At 43.9% G+C, this 15640-nt stretch overlaps 1 protein-coding gene across 1 annotated transcript in view; it reads right to left on the reverse strand.

The window, feature by feature from the left end:
* Positions 1-518: 518 nt before the first annotated feature.
* Positions 519-15640, reverse strand: part of LOC311008019 (NACHT, LRR and PYD domains-containing protein 3-like) — a gene marked incomplete at both ends in the record, with an annotated part of 38480 nt that continues 23358 nt past the window's right edge. The window contains 4 exons of the mRNA XM_084001451.1: positions 519-1084; positions 1237-1283; positions 12376-12549; positions 12637-12810. Of these exons, the coding sequence (XP_083857577.1) occupies positions 519-1084; positions 1237-1283; positions 12376-12549; positions 12637-12810 (961 nt within the window). The remainder of the gene's footprint in view (positions 1085-1236; positions 1284-12375; positions 12550-12636; positions 12811-15640) is intronic.

Genomic DNA, 15640 nt, shown 5'->3' on the forward strand with positions numbered 1-15640 from the left:
ACAGAGATGGCACAACCCGCAGTAGCCCCGTGGCCCATTCAAAATTTCCCGAGAGGAAATTTTCTAGTTACTTCTATTATTGATTGTTTTTTAATTTTTTATCAAACTCTCTCACTTCACTGACACTGAATAAACAAATAAATGAATAAAGTGAAAAAGGACAAAAGACAAGGTATAATCAGGGTGTCACCTTTCAAATAATACATCATCTGAGTTCATTGTAAACTAAATGGTTTCATGTTCTGATTGACTTTAGTCTAAACTTATTCAGCTCAGTCATCCTCACTCAGTCTTACCAAAGAAAAAGTCACGTTTTGTTTTTTGTTATTTTGACTTAATAATAATAATAAATGACGCTTCTGTCTTTAAAGGAAGATGAAGAAGTTTACAAGAATCATTAAATCACTGATTTAATCTATAAATATAAAAAACGTGAGTGAGAGACAGAGACAGACATGTAGAGACTGAACTGTTCAACAGTGAGAAGGTTTCTGTGACAGGAGGAGACTCTGCTTCACTCAACACAGACTCACTGAGGAACCAGAACCGAGTGCAAACCCAGGATAGAGAGGTTGAGTGAAGGTGGTGTTGAAGGTGTAGAGGTGGATCAGTGAGTCAGAGGAGACTCTGTAGAAGGACAGAGAGCCAGCAGGACAGTCCACATACACTGCTACTCTGTTAGAGACAGAGGAGGAGGAGGAGGAGGAGGAGGAGGAGGAGGAGGAGGAGGAGGAGGAGGAGGTGATATGTGTCTCTCTCTTATTGTGCCTGACAGTGTAACCACCGTCAGAGCAGTACAGACTCCAGGACTGATCGTTCCATCCAAACTCACAGTCATCACTGTTTCCTTTCCTGCTGATTCCTCTGTAACTCACTGATATTTCAACGTCTCCTCTCCACTCGACCTCCCAGTAGCAGCGACCAGTCAGACCAGTTGAACACAGCAGCTGAGACCACGTGTCAAATCTGTCTGGATGATCAGGATATGACTGATCCTCCTCCACACGTGTTGCCTTCCTGTTGTTGTCAGACAGTTTGATCTTTGTGTTCACTGTGTTTGTGTCGATTGTGAGTGGACAGGAATCTGATGGAGAGAACAAGACACAGCTGCAGTTATTGATCATGTGATCAGTTATTGACAGTTTGATGAAGACTCATGAGGTCAGTGATGTGACAGTGTGAAGATGGTTGAATGTGCTGCTTTGTTTCCATGAATCAAAGTAAAAACAGACTTACACTTCCTCAGACCTGGTGTCAACCATGGGACTCCAGCAGGCTCCACCCTGAAAGGAGGAGGGGGGTCAGAGCAGCACCTTCTCTGTCAGCATGTGTAGCTGGGTCAATCTTTACTTTGTTTTATTCATCTGATCATTCATTATACTCATTATTTCTTTATTTTTCTAATTCATCATGGTGAACATTCTCAAAACCTGCTCGATGCTAACACTATCTAAAACAAGTTAGAATTTCCTGCTTTGTTTTATATCACTTCTATTTCTAAGTTCCATCTTCACCTGTAGCAAGGGGGAGCGATATTGGGGTAACACACTAAGGGGGACGTGGGCGACGTCGGACCAAACTCCCGGCAAAACTCTGGCTGCTCTTGTTGTGGTAAGACGTGTTGTGAAGCTCTCACGTTGCTCTGTAAAATATGCACTTAAACTGTCATGTAATGCGGTTGAAACTGTGCGCTAAAGTAACGACAGCTTTTATTAATGTGTTGCCGTGTTTTTAATTGTGTTTTACGGTGAAAAAGCGGCTGTAGTTTGGGTTTAACGTGACGTCTGCCGTGTGTGTGTTTTGTGGCCTGTCGTAGGAGGCAGACTGTTTCTACCTGCAGCTGTGTGTTTCCTGACTCTGCCCCTGTGCTGCCTTTGCAGGTGCCTTTTGTCTGAAAAATGCTTTGAAATGTGATTTCTGAGATGTGTTTGTGGTAAATATATGAGAGTTGAGTCTGGTCAGAGCTGTAAAAACGTCACTAGAGCACACATTATTTCACTTTTTATTAGATAATTTCATGGTGATTTTTATTCTGTTTTTCTAATGATTATTATTTACAAATGGGTTATAGACATATTAATTTCATGTGATTATTTTTGTTTCTATTCGGGAGAGTATCTTTTCTCTAAAATTATTATTACTACTTATTTATCCATTTATTCATTTATTTTTTATTGTGACATACAATAGAGTAAAGAGCAGCAAATGAGGAACAAACTGTGGCTGCTCTTGTTGTGGAGGCAGACTGTTTCTACCTGCAGCTGTGTGTTTCCTGACTCTGCCCCTGTGCTGCCTTTGCAGAATAAATGAACCAACTCAGATCCATGGTGTTGTCATCCTTCAGCCTATAAGCAACCATTTCACAACTGCTACACATGCACACATGGACATTACATGGCTCTCACACACACACACTGTTTTATCACTGTGTTCACATGGAGGCTGGTATGTCTGGATGAACACTGAGCACAGAGAAGAAGGAGCTGGAGTCTTTATCTAGTGATGATACAGAGCAGGAGGAGACCAGGAGGAAACACTTCATCACAGCCGCGTAGGGACGGGTGGGCGCCCGCCACCCAAGGGAAAACCCTGCCCACCCAGACGGTTTGCACCAGTTGGACATATCCTATTCACCTTATGTAGCCCCGCCCACTTTGCCACTTCCGGTTTGGCCGCGATTGTGTTACGACTTCCGGTCAAATGTGGAAGTAAAAACTGATGTAAACAATCAACTGAATTTGCAGTGCACTGCGGGAAAATTACAATACAGACAATCAAGTCAACATGAACACTTGAGGGGTTTACTTCGAAGCTAGTTTAGTGGGTTATATTTCATAATTATATTTTTTATCGAGTCTAAAGCCAGGCTTTCCTGTACTACGAAGGTGGCTCTCTTTCAACCCAGCTAGATCGCCATGGAAACTTATGGTAACAGATGTTTAGCTCATAACCTGGTCCCGACCAGGTTATATTCAGAGTTTAATCCTAAAATCGGCTATAAAAGCGCCGCTGTTTCACAATTTAACTCATTTACAGCTGGCGTGACTTTTACTTTGAAATCCCAGTGGAGCTGGTAGAACCAGTACGGAGGGAGAGATCGCGCTGATCCGCTGCTGTTTCCAGCTGTTGAGCCGATCAGGAGCTCATTTATATACAGTTTATTATATTACTTGGATATAAGCTGCAGCATGGACGTCGGAACTATTTACTGAGAGAGGGAGTGGGGATTTTTGTTGGGAGGGTCGGGGGAGAGACGCACACTTATCAATGATTAAATATTTGATTTGAAGGTATTTTATAATAGCATACCGTATTTCCTCATAGCCGTTATTCACTTGTTTACATGATCAAATAAAGGCCACACCCGCCCCGTATAGCTAAGCCAGGTCCAAAAAAAAACAAAAAAACTGTCACCTGGAACAAACTGACAACGATATGATCAGAAACTCGTTCAACTCTGCGGACTGTCTGTGAAGACTGACGGGAGTGAAGCTGCCTCATCCTCTGCTCCAGAGAGAGCCTTGCACTGTCGGACCTGGGTCTCTGCTCCGTGTCCACAGCCTGGTCGGGTCGGGAGGTCGGGACCATGGATGTATTATATTAACGGTCTGTTCACGCTGTTCACGCTGTGAACCTGCTCGCTAATGTAAAAAAATAAACGGAGGGATTTAGAAATAAAAGCCTCCCTCAAATAACTTAAGGCGAGACACGGCAGGCAAAAACATCGTTTTTTCATGCACTTATCAATTTTGAGATTTTGGGCTATTTTGCTTCCATAACATGTCTTCTTTCAGACTAGTACAAAGAAATGGTCTAAAATACACATTATGGGTGTTTATTTTACTTCACTTTGACTTTTGTCGCCTGTAGATTTCTCCTAAATTCACCAGAACTGAGCGTTCTACCGCGGCTACTGAGTCTGTTCAGACTCCTGTCATATCAGGTGTCGCTGTGAAGCTCTCTCTCTCTCTCAATTCAATTCAATTCAAAAAAGCTTTATTGGCATGACTGTCAGTACAATATTGCCAAAGCATTACAAAAATGGTAAAATAACACATACAATATAAATAAATAAACAGATAATATAATAATAATAATCTCTCTCTCTCTCTCTCTCTCTCTCTCTCTCTCTCTGAGATGGCGGAGTGTGTGTGGAGCTGAGAGCGGAATGTTTGGAGTGTGTGTGAGGATTTTGTAGAAATTTCTTTTGGCTAATTCTTCTGTTTATGTGCTTTTGTTTATCTTTTGTTTATTATTAATGTAATATAATTTGGTGTGTATGCGTGCGTGTGTGGGAGAGAGTTTGTGTGTGTGTGTGTGTCGTGTGTACTGACCCGGCACCATGCCGGTGTCTGGGGCTGCTGCGGCTGATTTTGAGCGTTTAACTCGTCGTCATGCCGTTAAGCTGGTGCCCTCAGTGCCGTGCAGTGTAGAGGAGGCCGGCCTGGCTGTGGGTGAGGTGGTGGGCTGTGAGTGTGTGAAGTCGGCCTCCAGGATGAATGGGGCCATTGTTATCTTTTTGGATGCTACGGCTAAGGTGAGCGAGGTGGTGGAGCAAGGTGTAGTGATTCAGGCCACTTTCACTCCTGTCCTCCCTCTCGTTAGCCCGGCAGCCAAGGTGGTCATTTCCAACGCTCCCCTGTTTATTAAAAATGAGGATCTGACTAAGGAACTGTCTCGTTATGGTCAGCTAGTTTCAACCATCAAGATGGTGTCGCTTGGCTGTAAATCAGCCAGGCTGAAACATGTAGTTAGTCACCGTAGGCAGGTGTTCATGGTTTTAAAGGATCCCGCTCATGACCTCAACCTGTCGTTTTCTTTTAAAGTTGATGGTTACAACTACATGGTTTTCGCAACGTCAGAGACAATGAAATGTTTCGGTTGTGGAGTGGAGGGTCATCTTATCCGGTCCTGTCCGGAGAGGGGGGGGACAAGGCAGCTGGCGGCTGCCGCCGCCGCCGCCGCCTCTACTTCTGCACCCCGGGGCGGGGAGCCGCCGCGGGGTGCGCGGTTTAGGGCGGCGGCTGTTGGAGAACCACCGCAGGCCGGTCGGTCCGAGGCTGCTGCCGGTGGGAAGCCGCCGCAGTCCGCCCGACCCGAGGGCGACGTTGGCGGGGAGCCGCCGCGGAGTGTTCGGCCGGAGGTCGCTGCTGGTGGGATTCTGTCAGCTGCTGGTCTGGAGCCTCTCCGGTCGCAGGAGGCTGTAAGCCTGGAGGTGAGTGACCCGGGGGAAGCCCCCCTCATTTGTTCCTCTCCTCTCCTCTCCTCTCCTCTCCTCTCCTCTCCTCTCCTCTCCTCTGTATATTTTTGAACTGTCATTTTCTGTTGTACTTTGTAGTTTGGCCTTGGTGTCTCTCACTCTCTCTGTGTTTCCGCAGATCCACCGGAGCTCCATCTCTCTGCACCAGCCGCCGCCTGCATCGCCCCCCTCCCACCCCTTCCCCTGCTGTTAGACCGGCCTCCCCTCCCTTCCCATGGACCAGTCTGCCACCCAGTCCTCCCATCGAGCTGACCGGCTCTCCCCCCCCCCCCCCCCCCCCCCCCCCTCACCAGAGACTGCCTTCATCAACCCCTGCTAACATTTCCATATTCCGCACATTCTGTGACAAACTGTAAACTGTTTTCTTGTCTGTAACAACATCTATTGCACGTCTGTCCGTCCTGGGTGAGGGATCCCTCCTCTGTTGCTCACCCTGAGGTTTCTCCTGGTTTTCCCTGTTAAAAGGGTTTTCCATGGAGTTTTTCCTCAGTGGATGTGAGGGTCTAAGGACAGAGGATGTTGTTACGATGCCATGTGAAGCCCTTTGAGACAAACTGTTTGTAAAAACGGGCTATACAAATAAAATTGCCTTGCCTTGCCTTTGTTTTGAGATGACAGGCACTGAGAGAGCTCAAGAGCGGGATGAAGCCAGTGGGTCTGGAGAGGGGAAAAGTGTAAACAATGATCACGTGACAGCAGAGATTGCCAATGCCGTATTGGAGGAGGAGATGGTCAGTGATGACGACTTTAGAGTCTCACAGAAAAGGAAGAGCAGTGGTTTAGGGAGCAGCAACACTAAAGTGAGCAGGAGAGTGACAGGTAGTCAGGATGGAGACAGTGATTTTATCTTGTCACAGGAGTCACATAGTCTCTATACTCCTAATGAAATAAAAAAGTTCTTAGAGCGAACTAAAGGTCAGAGGCTCATTGCAATGGAGGATCATTTCCCCGATCTGAGACAGTTCCTGAGATCAGCTAAACCTCTCACTACTAGGAGATCTGGGATGGCAGACGATGTGCTCTCTGATCAGGAGATTTACAGGTTAAAGAAGCACATTCTTAGAGTTAAAGGCCATCTAAGCAGCCAAGATGATGAGGTTTAAAATCTGCCACTCTTTTATTCTGTTTTGGTGTGTTATTTTCTTCTTTTTATCCATGTGTGATTTTAATCTGGGAAGTTTAAATCTAAATGGAGCAAGAGCTGATTTTAAAAGAGCTGCTCTGTTTAAACTCATGGATATTAAGAAGATCAACATAATGTTTGTACAGGAAACCCACAGCACGACAGATAATGAGAGTGAATGGAGGCAGGCTTTTAATGGGGAGGTGGTTTTAAGTCATAAGTCCAGCTGTAGTGGAGGGGTGGGAATATTATTTTCAAGAAGTTTTTTGCCAGTTTCTTTTAACTCTGAAGAAATAATTCCAGGTGTTTTACTTAAAGTGAAAGCAACTTTTGAAAATGTCCAAGTTGTGTTTTTGAATGTCTATGCCCCAACAAATGCGTTGGAGAGGATGGCATTTTTAAACATTTTAAATGATACTGTTAAGAATTGCGATGATAATGATTTTATGTTTTTAGGAGGTGATTTTAACTGTACGGAGACACCTCTGTTGGACAGGAATCATCAAGAACCCCATCCTGCTTCTTCCAGCAGGATCACACAGATAGTTAAAGAACATAAGCTGTCTGATGTGTGGAGGGTTTTTAACAGTAATCATAGACAATACACCTGGAGTCATTCAAAAGAGAATTTTTTATCCTTAGCTCGGCTGGACCGCCTCTATTGTTTTACACACCATTTAAACATTTTTAGAAGGTGTCATTTTCAGCCTGTGGGTTTTAGTGATCACGCTCTAGTCTCCTGTTCTGTATTTATCAAGAACATTCGTTTAAAAAGTGCTTATTGGCATTTTAACATTGTTCTTTTAGATAACCAGGCTTTTAGAACTGCTTTTAAGTATTTCTGGGAGAGCCATAGAGACAGCAGGTATGCTTTTTCCAGCATTCAGCAGTGGTGGGATTTTGGCAAGGCGCAGATCCAACAGTTGTGCCAGCAGTTCTCTCGTAATGTCACAAGAGATTTAACCCGATCTTTAAAAAATCTGGAGTTTGAGGCGGAAGAACTGCAGTCTTTAGCAGAGTTCTCTGAAAATCGAGGGCATTTAGACTCCCTCAAACACAAAAAGGCAGCCATAGCCAACCTGCTGGGTGTGTCAGCACAGGGGGCTCTGGTCAGGTCCAGGTTTTTAAATGTGGCTCAGATGGATGCCCCATCTCAATTTTTTTTTGGGCTGGAGCGGAAAAATGGACAAAGGAAGATCATGCATTGTTTACGCACGGATAGTGGCTCTGAGGTCTCAGACTCGTCTGAGATCAGAAAGTTTGCGGTAGGTTTCTACAGAAACCTTTTTAAGAGTGAATGGTCAGACAATCCAGATGTGCACAGCAGCTTCCTTACAGGTCTCCCTCAGGTAGATTCAAAGGTAAACTCAGAGCTGGGGTCAAATTTGACGCTGCAGGAGCTGTACACGGCAATGATGAGTTTGCAGAGTGGTAAAGCACCAGGGATTGACGGTCTTCCTATTGATTTTTATAAGTCTTTCTGGGCCATTATAGGACGTGATCTGCTGGAGGTGGTGTCTGACAGCCTCCAGAGAGGGCGGCTCCCTCTGAGCTGCAGGAGGGCCGTCATCACCCTGTTACCGAAGAAGGGAGACCTGCAATTGATTAAGAACTGGAGGCCAGTGTCGTTGCTGTGCACAGATTATAAAATCCTTTCCAAAGCTCTGGCCATTAGATTGAGAGAGGTGATGGCATCCGTCGTCCACCCGGACCAGACCTACTGTGTTCCGAGCAGGCTCATAAGTGACAATGTCACTTTAATTTGTGATGTTTTGGCGATTTCCAGTGAATTGGGCTTTGATACTGGTCTGATTTCAATAGACCAGGAAAAGGCGTTTGACCGGGTTGAACACCAATACCTCTGGCGGACTTTAGCAGGGTTTGGTTTCAACCCTGGGTTCATTGCCAAGATCCGGGTTCTCTATAGTGACATTGCGAGTGTGCTAAAAATTAATGGCGGGCTGAGTGCGCCCTTTAACATTGGGAGGGGGGTGAGGCAGGGCTGCTCTCTCTCTGGCATGCTTTACTCTTTAGCCATCGAACCTCTGCTTCACCAACTACGGCAAAAGCTGACAGGTGTGTCTTTTCCCAGTTGTCCTGTGTCTTTTAAAATGTCTGCCTATGCTGATGATCTTGCTGTGCTTGTAGATTCACAAAAAGATATTGATGTTTTGATTGACACTGTTAAATTATTTGGTCTTATTTCTTCCGCAAAGGTCAACTGGGGAAAAAGTGAGGCAGTGATGGTGGGAGAGAGGCTGGGGGGCCAGCTTATCCTGCCTGCTGAGCTCACCTGGAAGAAGGGTGGGCTGAGGTACCTGGGCGTTTTCCTGGGGGATGAGAACATGACCAAGAAGAACTGGGACAATGTCCTTGAAACAGTAAAAGGCCGACTTAATAAGTGGAGGTGGCTTCTCCCCAAAATGTCATATAGAGGCAGAGTCCTGATAGCCAACAACCTGGTCTCATCCTCCCTGTGGCATAGGATAGCCTGCATGGACCATCCAGCCTCTCTCCTCTCCCAGGTACAGCGAGTTTTAGTAGATTTTATCTGGGACAGGATGCACTGGGTCCCACAGAGTGGGGGGCAGGGCCTGGTTCACTTAGCAAGTAGGGGTGCTGCTTTTCGGCTACAATTTATTCAGAGACTGTTGAGTGGACCAGAGGACACTGTGTGGAGGGCTCTATCCTGCTGCATCCTGAAGCGTTGTAACAGCCTGGGTTTGGATTTTAGTTTGTTTTTAATGAACAGCACACAGTTTAACAGGTCATCACTTCCAAGTTTTTATAAGAGTATTTTTAATGTCTGGAGTTTGGTAAAAAAGGGGAGACAGAAGCAGGCAGACTCGCTGCACTGGTTGTTGCAGGAGCCAGTCTTCCACGGGACAGTTTTGGATTCTCCGGGTTGGGTGGGCTCCTCTCTGTTCTCCTTGTTCCAGGCTGCAGGGGTCACCACTCTGGGCCAGGTGGTGGAGCTGGCTGGCCCTCGGCTGCAGGACTCTGCTGCTCTGGCGTTCAAGGTGGGGATGAGGTCCAGTAGAGTGGTGCAACAACTCTTGGATCACTGGAAAGAGAGACTGAGTGGTCATGAGCTCCTGATGTTGGACAGCTTCTCCTCAGGTGAAACCACAGCCAACACACAGGACCCCTTCCCCCTGATCCAGCTGAGCCCAGAGCTAAAGGACTGTGCGGGTCCTCACCTGGACCACTGCCCTCAGGCTTCTCTGCAGGAGGCCTCAGGGAAGACTTTGTATCGCCTGGTGGTAAAGACTCTGAACAGGGACAAGCTGAGTGGGCGGACAGACACTCCCTGGAGGAGTCACTTTGACCTGAGAGGGTCGAGACCGGCCTGGAGGTCTCTCTACAAACCTCCACTGACTAAGAGACATGGGGACTTACAGTGGAGGATCCTCCACGGGGTGATTGCTGTGAATTCCTTCATTTCTGTAATTAACAAAGATGTGGAGGATAGATGTCCGTTCTGCACAGAGAGTAACTGTCTGCACTGTTTTTGTTCCTACAAAGGGTTTTCACTGCTTTCACTGAGGTCTTTACACGAGGGGTTTTTATCTGTGGTTTTAAATACACTCGCCAGAAGAAGGAGAAGAGCCAGCTCTTGAACTTTGTGTTGGGCCAGGCTAAAATGGCGGTGTATGTAAGTGGAAAGAGGAGGGTGGAGGGGGGAGGGGGGAGAAACCATCTGCCCTGTTCTTGTGTGTGTGGAGATGATCAGGGCCAGGATCAGACTGGACTTCAGTTTCTACAGGATCTCTGGAGACTTGGACTCTTTTAGGAACTTGTGGTGTTATCGGGGTGTGTTGTGTAAGGTGGAAGTTGATGACCTGTTGTTTGGGGATGTGCTGAGGTTATGATGTTTCTGTATGTGTATGTGTGCATGTATGCATATGTGTTACGAGGTATGTTTGTGTGCAGGTGTGCACGCAATTATGTACTTGGATGTTTTTTTATTTGAAGAATTAGTTTTTTAGAAAACAAACACAAAGTGGAATAAAGTTGTGTTTGAAAAATCAAAAATCTCTCTCTCTCTCTCTCTCTCTCTCTCTCTCTCTCTCTCTCTCTCTCTCTCTCTCTCTCTCTCTCTCTCTCTCTCTCTCTCTCTCTCTCTCTCTCTCCTGCACTAATTTGTCGGTTCCAAAAATGGTCATTACCTTTGTACCAGCAACGAATCGTAAAAGTACGAGGGAAGGTTTTATCCTAAACGGGGAGGGACTTTTAAAAACGGGGAAAGGAAATCGATTTAAATCCTCACATAAAATAAAACAGCAAATCTCACTTGCTAGACAACAAAAGACACAGCACAGAAACTCACCGAGCGATAAGATCCCTTTACAAAGTGCGTCATCGCGGAAGCTGACACCCGTAAAAAACGAGTGTTTGGATGCCGTCGGAGACAGCACGATACAGCGGTGCCTTTTTCTTTTCTTTTATATTTTTTAAATATGACGTCTGAATGAACTGATCGGAGATTTAATATGTCCACATTGCGCTGGTACAGGGGTTAAAATTAACATCGATCCTCAGAATCACGTGTTCTGCAGTAGTTTACTTCTCAGTGACAGAGGTGAAACGGATGTGACACTGACATGGGCCAGAGATGATTATTAGCCAGACACTAGAGAAACTGAAAACATGGGTTGTCATATTACAGATGAGCCCAACTACACCTAAAGTGTTTCTTATTTGTTTGTTTTTTTATTTTATTTTCTCTGACCTACTGGCCCACACCTGGAATTCACAGTGGCCAGACACCCTTGTTTCCAGTAACAATGGGCTCTATGCACAGCTCCACTACTTTCTAAATTCAAGGCAGCTCTTTTATTTACTGACAAACTGATTAATCCAGGTGTGTCTGAGTAGTCACAAACACACCTGGATTAATCAGTTTGTCCAATAATGTAAGACAGGAAATAAAGGAGCTGCCTTAAGTTCAGGAAGTAGAGCTGTGCATAGAGCCAATTTGTGGAATTTTTGCAATAGAATCTTTAAAGGCCGTTTTCTCAAAATTAGCTTTTTCTTGGGTTGACCCGAAATCTCCAGTTCAGCAGCACTTACAGACACCAAACCTTCCAGTTGTATTCCTGCCTATATTCTGAAGGTTTTTACAGAGGGGATTGTTGATATATCATTCACAGCCTGATTTATACAACAATTTATACCTAAAAACAGGGCGAAATTTGATTTTTTTTAGGGCTGGTGACAGTATTTTCTCATTTACAGAGTGATAAAAAGAGATATCCAAAATCCCCTCTGTAAAAACTTTTGACTTTAATATGTCAACATAATAAAACAAGAATTTTGAAAGTGGCTTTATCCAATCTTCAGATTTTGGGTCTGGAAATGTACACAAATTCACGCATATTTAATTAGATAATGTCTCATTTCCATATTTAAGCATAATATTTAAGAAAACATGTAATACAAAAAATAATTGTCTCAATGTAAGTAATAAACATAGAAAGTTTCATGGCAATAGCTGTTAGTTAAATGTTTTACCCTATTCACCTGGGGTGTCTCGCCTTAACTCATTGAGTGCCAACCATGTAATTTCTCATTTTTCGTTCCCTTGCCTTGAGTGCCAAAAACGAGATTTCTCGTTTTTTGCTTTTTTTAAAAAAAATTATGAAACTAGACACTTTAACACACCTTATGTGTAAATTTGGGGACTCTACGACGAGTAGAACTGAAATAGATGACGATCAAAAACTCATGACAGCTCATGATCTGGAAGTTTTCATCATAACTCGGCTTTTACAAACGGAGGATGTCAGTGGAGTGGGCGGAGCTTCACTGTGGTCTACACCACCTCTAGATCTATGATCTAGAGTGATCAGATCTGATGTCATCAATGTATCGATCACCTGAGACAGATGTTAATACCAGGTGTGACCAAGTGTGAACGGGGCCATAGAAAATGTTCCAGCTCCTCCTCCTCTATCAGACAGTGTGTGTGGCTGCAGCAGTCTCTCCATACCTGAGAGAGTCCAGTCTCCAGTCTGGATCCTCCAGTCCAGCAGACAGCAGCTTCACTCCTGAGGCTCCTGGGTGGTTGTAGCTCAGGTCCAGCTCTCTCAGATGGGAGGGGTTGGAGCTCAGAGCTGAGGCCAGAGAAGCACAGCCTTCCTCTGAGACCAGACATCCTGACAGACTGAACACAACAACACACAGGAACCCTCTGTCAACACCTGCTGATGTGTTCAAGTGTCATCAGATAAACAGCTGGATGGATTCTCACCTGAGAGTCTCCAGTCTACAGTGTGGACTCTCCAGTCCACCAGACAGCAGCTTCACTCCTGAGTCCTGCAGGTTGTTGTTACTCAGGTCCAGGTGTCTCAGACTAGAGGACTGGGAGCTGAGGACTGAGGACAGAGCTTCACAGCTTCTCTCTGAGAGGTTACAGCTGCTCAGTCTGAGGAGGAATTCAAGAAAAAAATTAACCCTCACATACTCAAAATGTGTTTGTGTCAGTTCACACTTAAAAAGAACTAACCCTAATTAAAAGTTCAGTTCATACAGAAGAAAATGAACACATTTTTGTCCATTGGCTCCATTTTCTAAATAAATGTTCTCCTTCTACCTTTAGCCTCAAATCATTGCCAATAACAAACTATATGAATTAATTAACCAGAAGAACTGCAGACATGACATACATTTCCAACTAAACAGGAAAAACTATGTTGAGTTTGAGAAAATATTTTACCACTTCAACAGATGGTGTCCAGAGGATGTTTCAGACTCGAACCAGTAGATATGAACTAAGAGGGACTTATGTGTATACAAATGCAAAGGTACGAACAAATGTGAAACAAAGATGTATATCAATTAAAGGAGTCAATCAATGGAATCATCTAGAATTAGAAATCAAACTGTGCAACACACTTAACAGATTCAAAAAGTTATCTAAAAATAATATTATTAATAAATATAAAACTGAATTATAAATACCAGTGTGCTCATAAACTGCTGTATGTAGAATATGCAGGTTTGTTGTACTGTCATTTTTTTTTTTTTTTAAATGAGTGAACGGAAAATTTTAAAATTAAGAAGAGAAGGCAAAATAAGATGATGCTTCAGCCTACACCTTTTCGGTCAAAGTGCATTGTTTTGCTTGTTGTGTTTTTTGTTTTGTTATGTTTTGTTTTGTATTTATACTTTTATATTTGTCATTGTATTTGTTTTTACAAGACCAAAATAAACACACTAAACTAAACAATGAGTCATATTCTTCAGAATCTGAAAAATCAGGTGTAGAGAAGGTGAACTGTATGTGGAAATATCCAGGGGCTCAATTTACATAACACGTTTTTTCTTTTTCACTTGTTTGTACGTAGAACTTCTTCAAACACTCAAACAAACTGTCTTTAGCAGAAGTAGGTGTGTATGAACCATCTGTACCACTGCAACATACAGTCCTTACTATTGATGCTGAGCCATCTAACCCTAATCCATGGAGACATCATGAGACATGATATAAAATTGTCATAAAAAGGTTCATCATTTGTAAACTGATTAATTCAGTTTGACATTAACTAGAGATAAGAAAATGTCCAATGAAGCACAGCCTTCCTCTGTGATCAGACATCCTGTCAGACTGAACACACACACACACACACACACACACACACACACACACACACACACACACACACACACACACACACACACACACACACACACACACACACACACACACACACACAGAGGCTCTGTCCTCCTCACACTCACCCTGGCCCCTCAGTTTCTCACCCAACCTGCCCGTACCATACACATTCACAGTCAGTCAGAAATCACAGAACTTAAAACATCATAACAAGAACTGCGGGGTCGCTACAATATTTTGAACAATGAGTCCCATTGCTACGTGGCACCACTGTTTGTAGAGCCTGGTTCAGGGGTGCCAACCCCCCCCCCCCCCCCCCCCCCCCACTCCACCCATGGGCAAAACATAAATCGGCGCCCATGATCTCAGTCAATATGAACTCCTCTGCTGCTTCCGGGCAGAAAGTGGGAGGTCGGATTAATGGACGCAAAAATATAGAAATGTGTGGTCGGAGAAATGGGAAGTCGGACTTTGGGGTTGTCGGAGGAATGGGAAGTCGGACTAATGGGAGCAAAAATATAGAAATGTATGGTCGGAGAAATGGGTAGTTGGAGAAATAGGAAGTCGGAGAAATGGGAAGTCGGACTGACGTCAACAGTGGACAGCTCGTAATTTCCCTTTTACCTGTTTTTACACCAACATTCACCTGTACATCCTGGGTTTATTGTGTGTCAATGCCAGAAGGTGAGTTTATGTTGTTTTACTGTCCAAGTCGAATGTTACGTTGTGTTAATGTGTATTGTTTATCTGCTAATGCTATCTCATGCTGTTGTGATAGTCAGCTAATTAGCTAATTCTCACCGTGTTTCTGTGAGCCTCGTGTGAGGTGATTGTTTACAATACATAAGTCATTCATCATATGTTTAATTACTGAATACAGTCCTTTATATCCAGAGTTATATTATTATGTACATCATGTATGGCGTGTGCTGTACTGATTGTGTTTTGTATCTTTATTATAGAACCACATCCAAATAAATCCACCACAAACTGGACATCAATGAGTCATATTCTACTGAATCTCAAAAATCTGGTGTAGAGAGGGTAAACTGTATGTGGAAATATCCAGGGGAGCAATTTACATGAAAACATTTTTTTCTTTTTCACTTGTTTGAACTGCTTCAAACACTCAAACAAACTGTCTTCAGCAGGAGTACATGTGTCTGTACTGTCTCTACCATAGTAACATAGTATTGATGCTGGGCCATCTCCATGGAGACGTCATGAGACATGATGTAAAACTGTCATAAAAAGGTTCATCATTTGTAAACTGATTCATTCAGTTCGACATTTACTAGAGATAAGAAATGTCCAATGAAGCACAGCGTTCCTCTGTGATCAGACATCCTGACAGACTTAACACACACAACAACACACAGGAACCCTCTGTCAACACAGAGTGTGCTAACCCACACACTATTCGGCAACACACAACGTCCACTCAAGAATAGACTATTATTTCGTAAATATGGAGGATAGACATAGAGTGACTGAGTGTACGATTGGAGGTGCAGATATATCAGATCATAATGGGCTATTTCTAAAAATAAATCTAAATGCCAGGAGAAGACAAACAATCTGGAGATTAAATGTAGGAATACTAAACAATAAAGGACTGGTGAAAGATCTGAAGGAAGAT

This window comes from Trachurus trachurus (assembly GCF_905171665.1).
Source record: "Trachurus trachurus genome assembly, contig: scaffold_81_arrow_ctg1, whole genome shotgun sequence".
NCBI classification, from domain to species: Eukaryota; Metazoa; Chordata; class Actinopteri; order Carangiformes; family Carangidae; genus Trachurus; species Trachurus trachurus.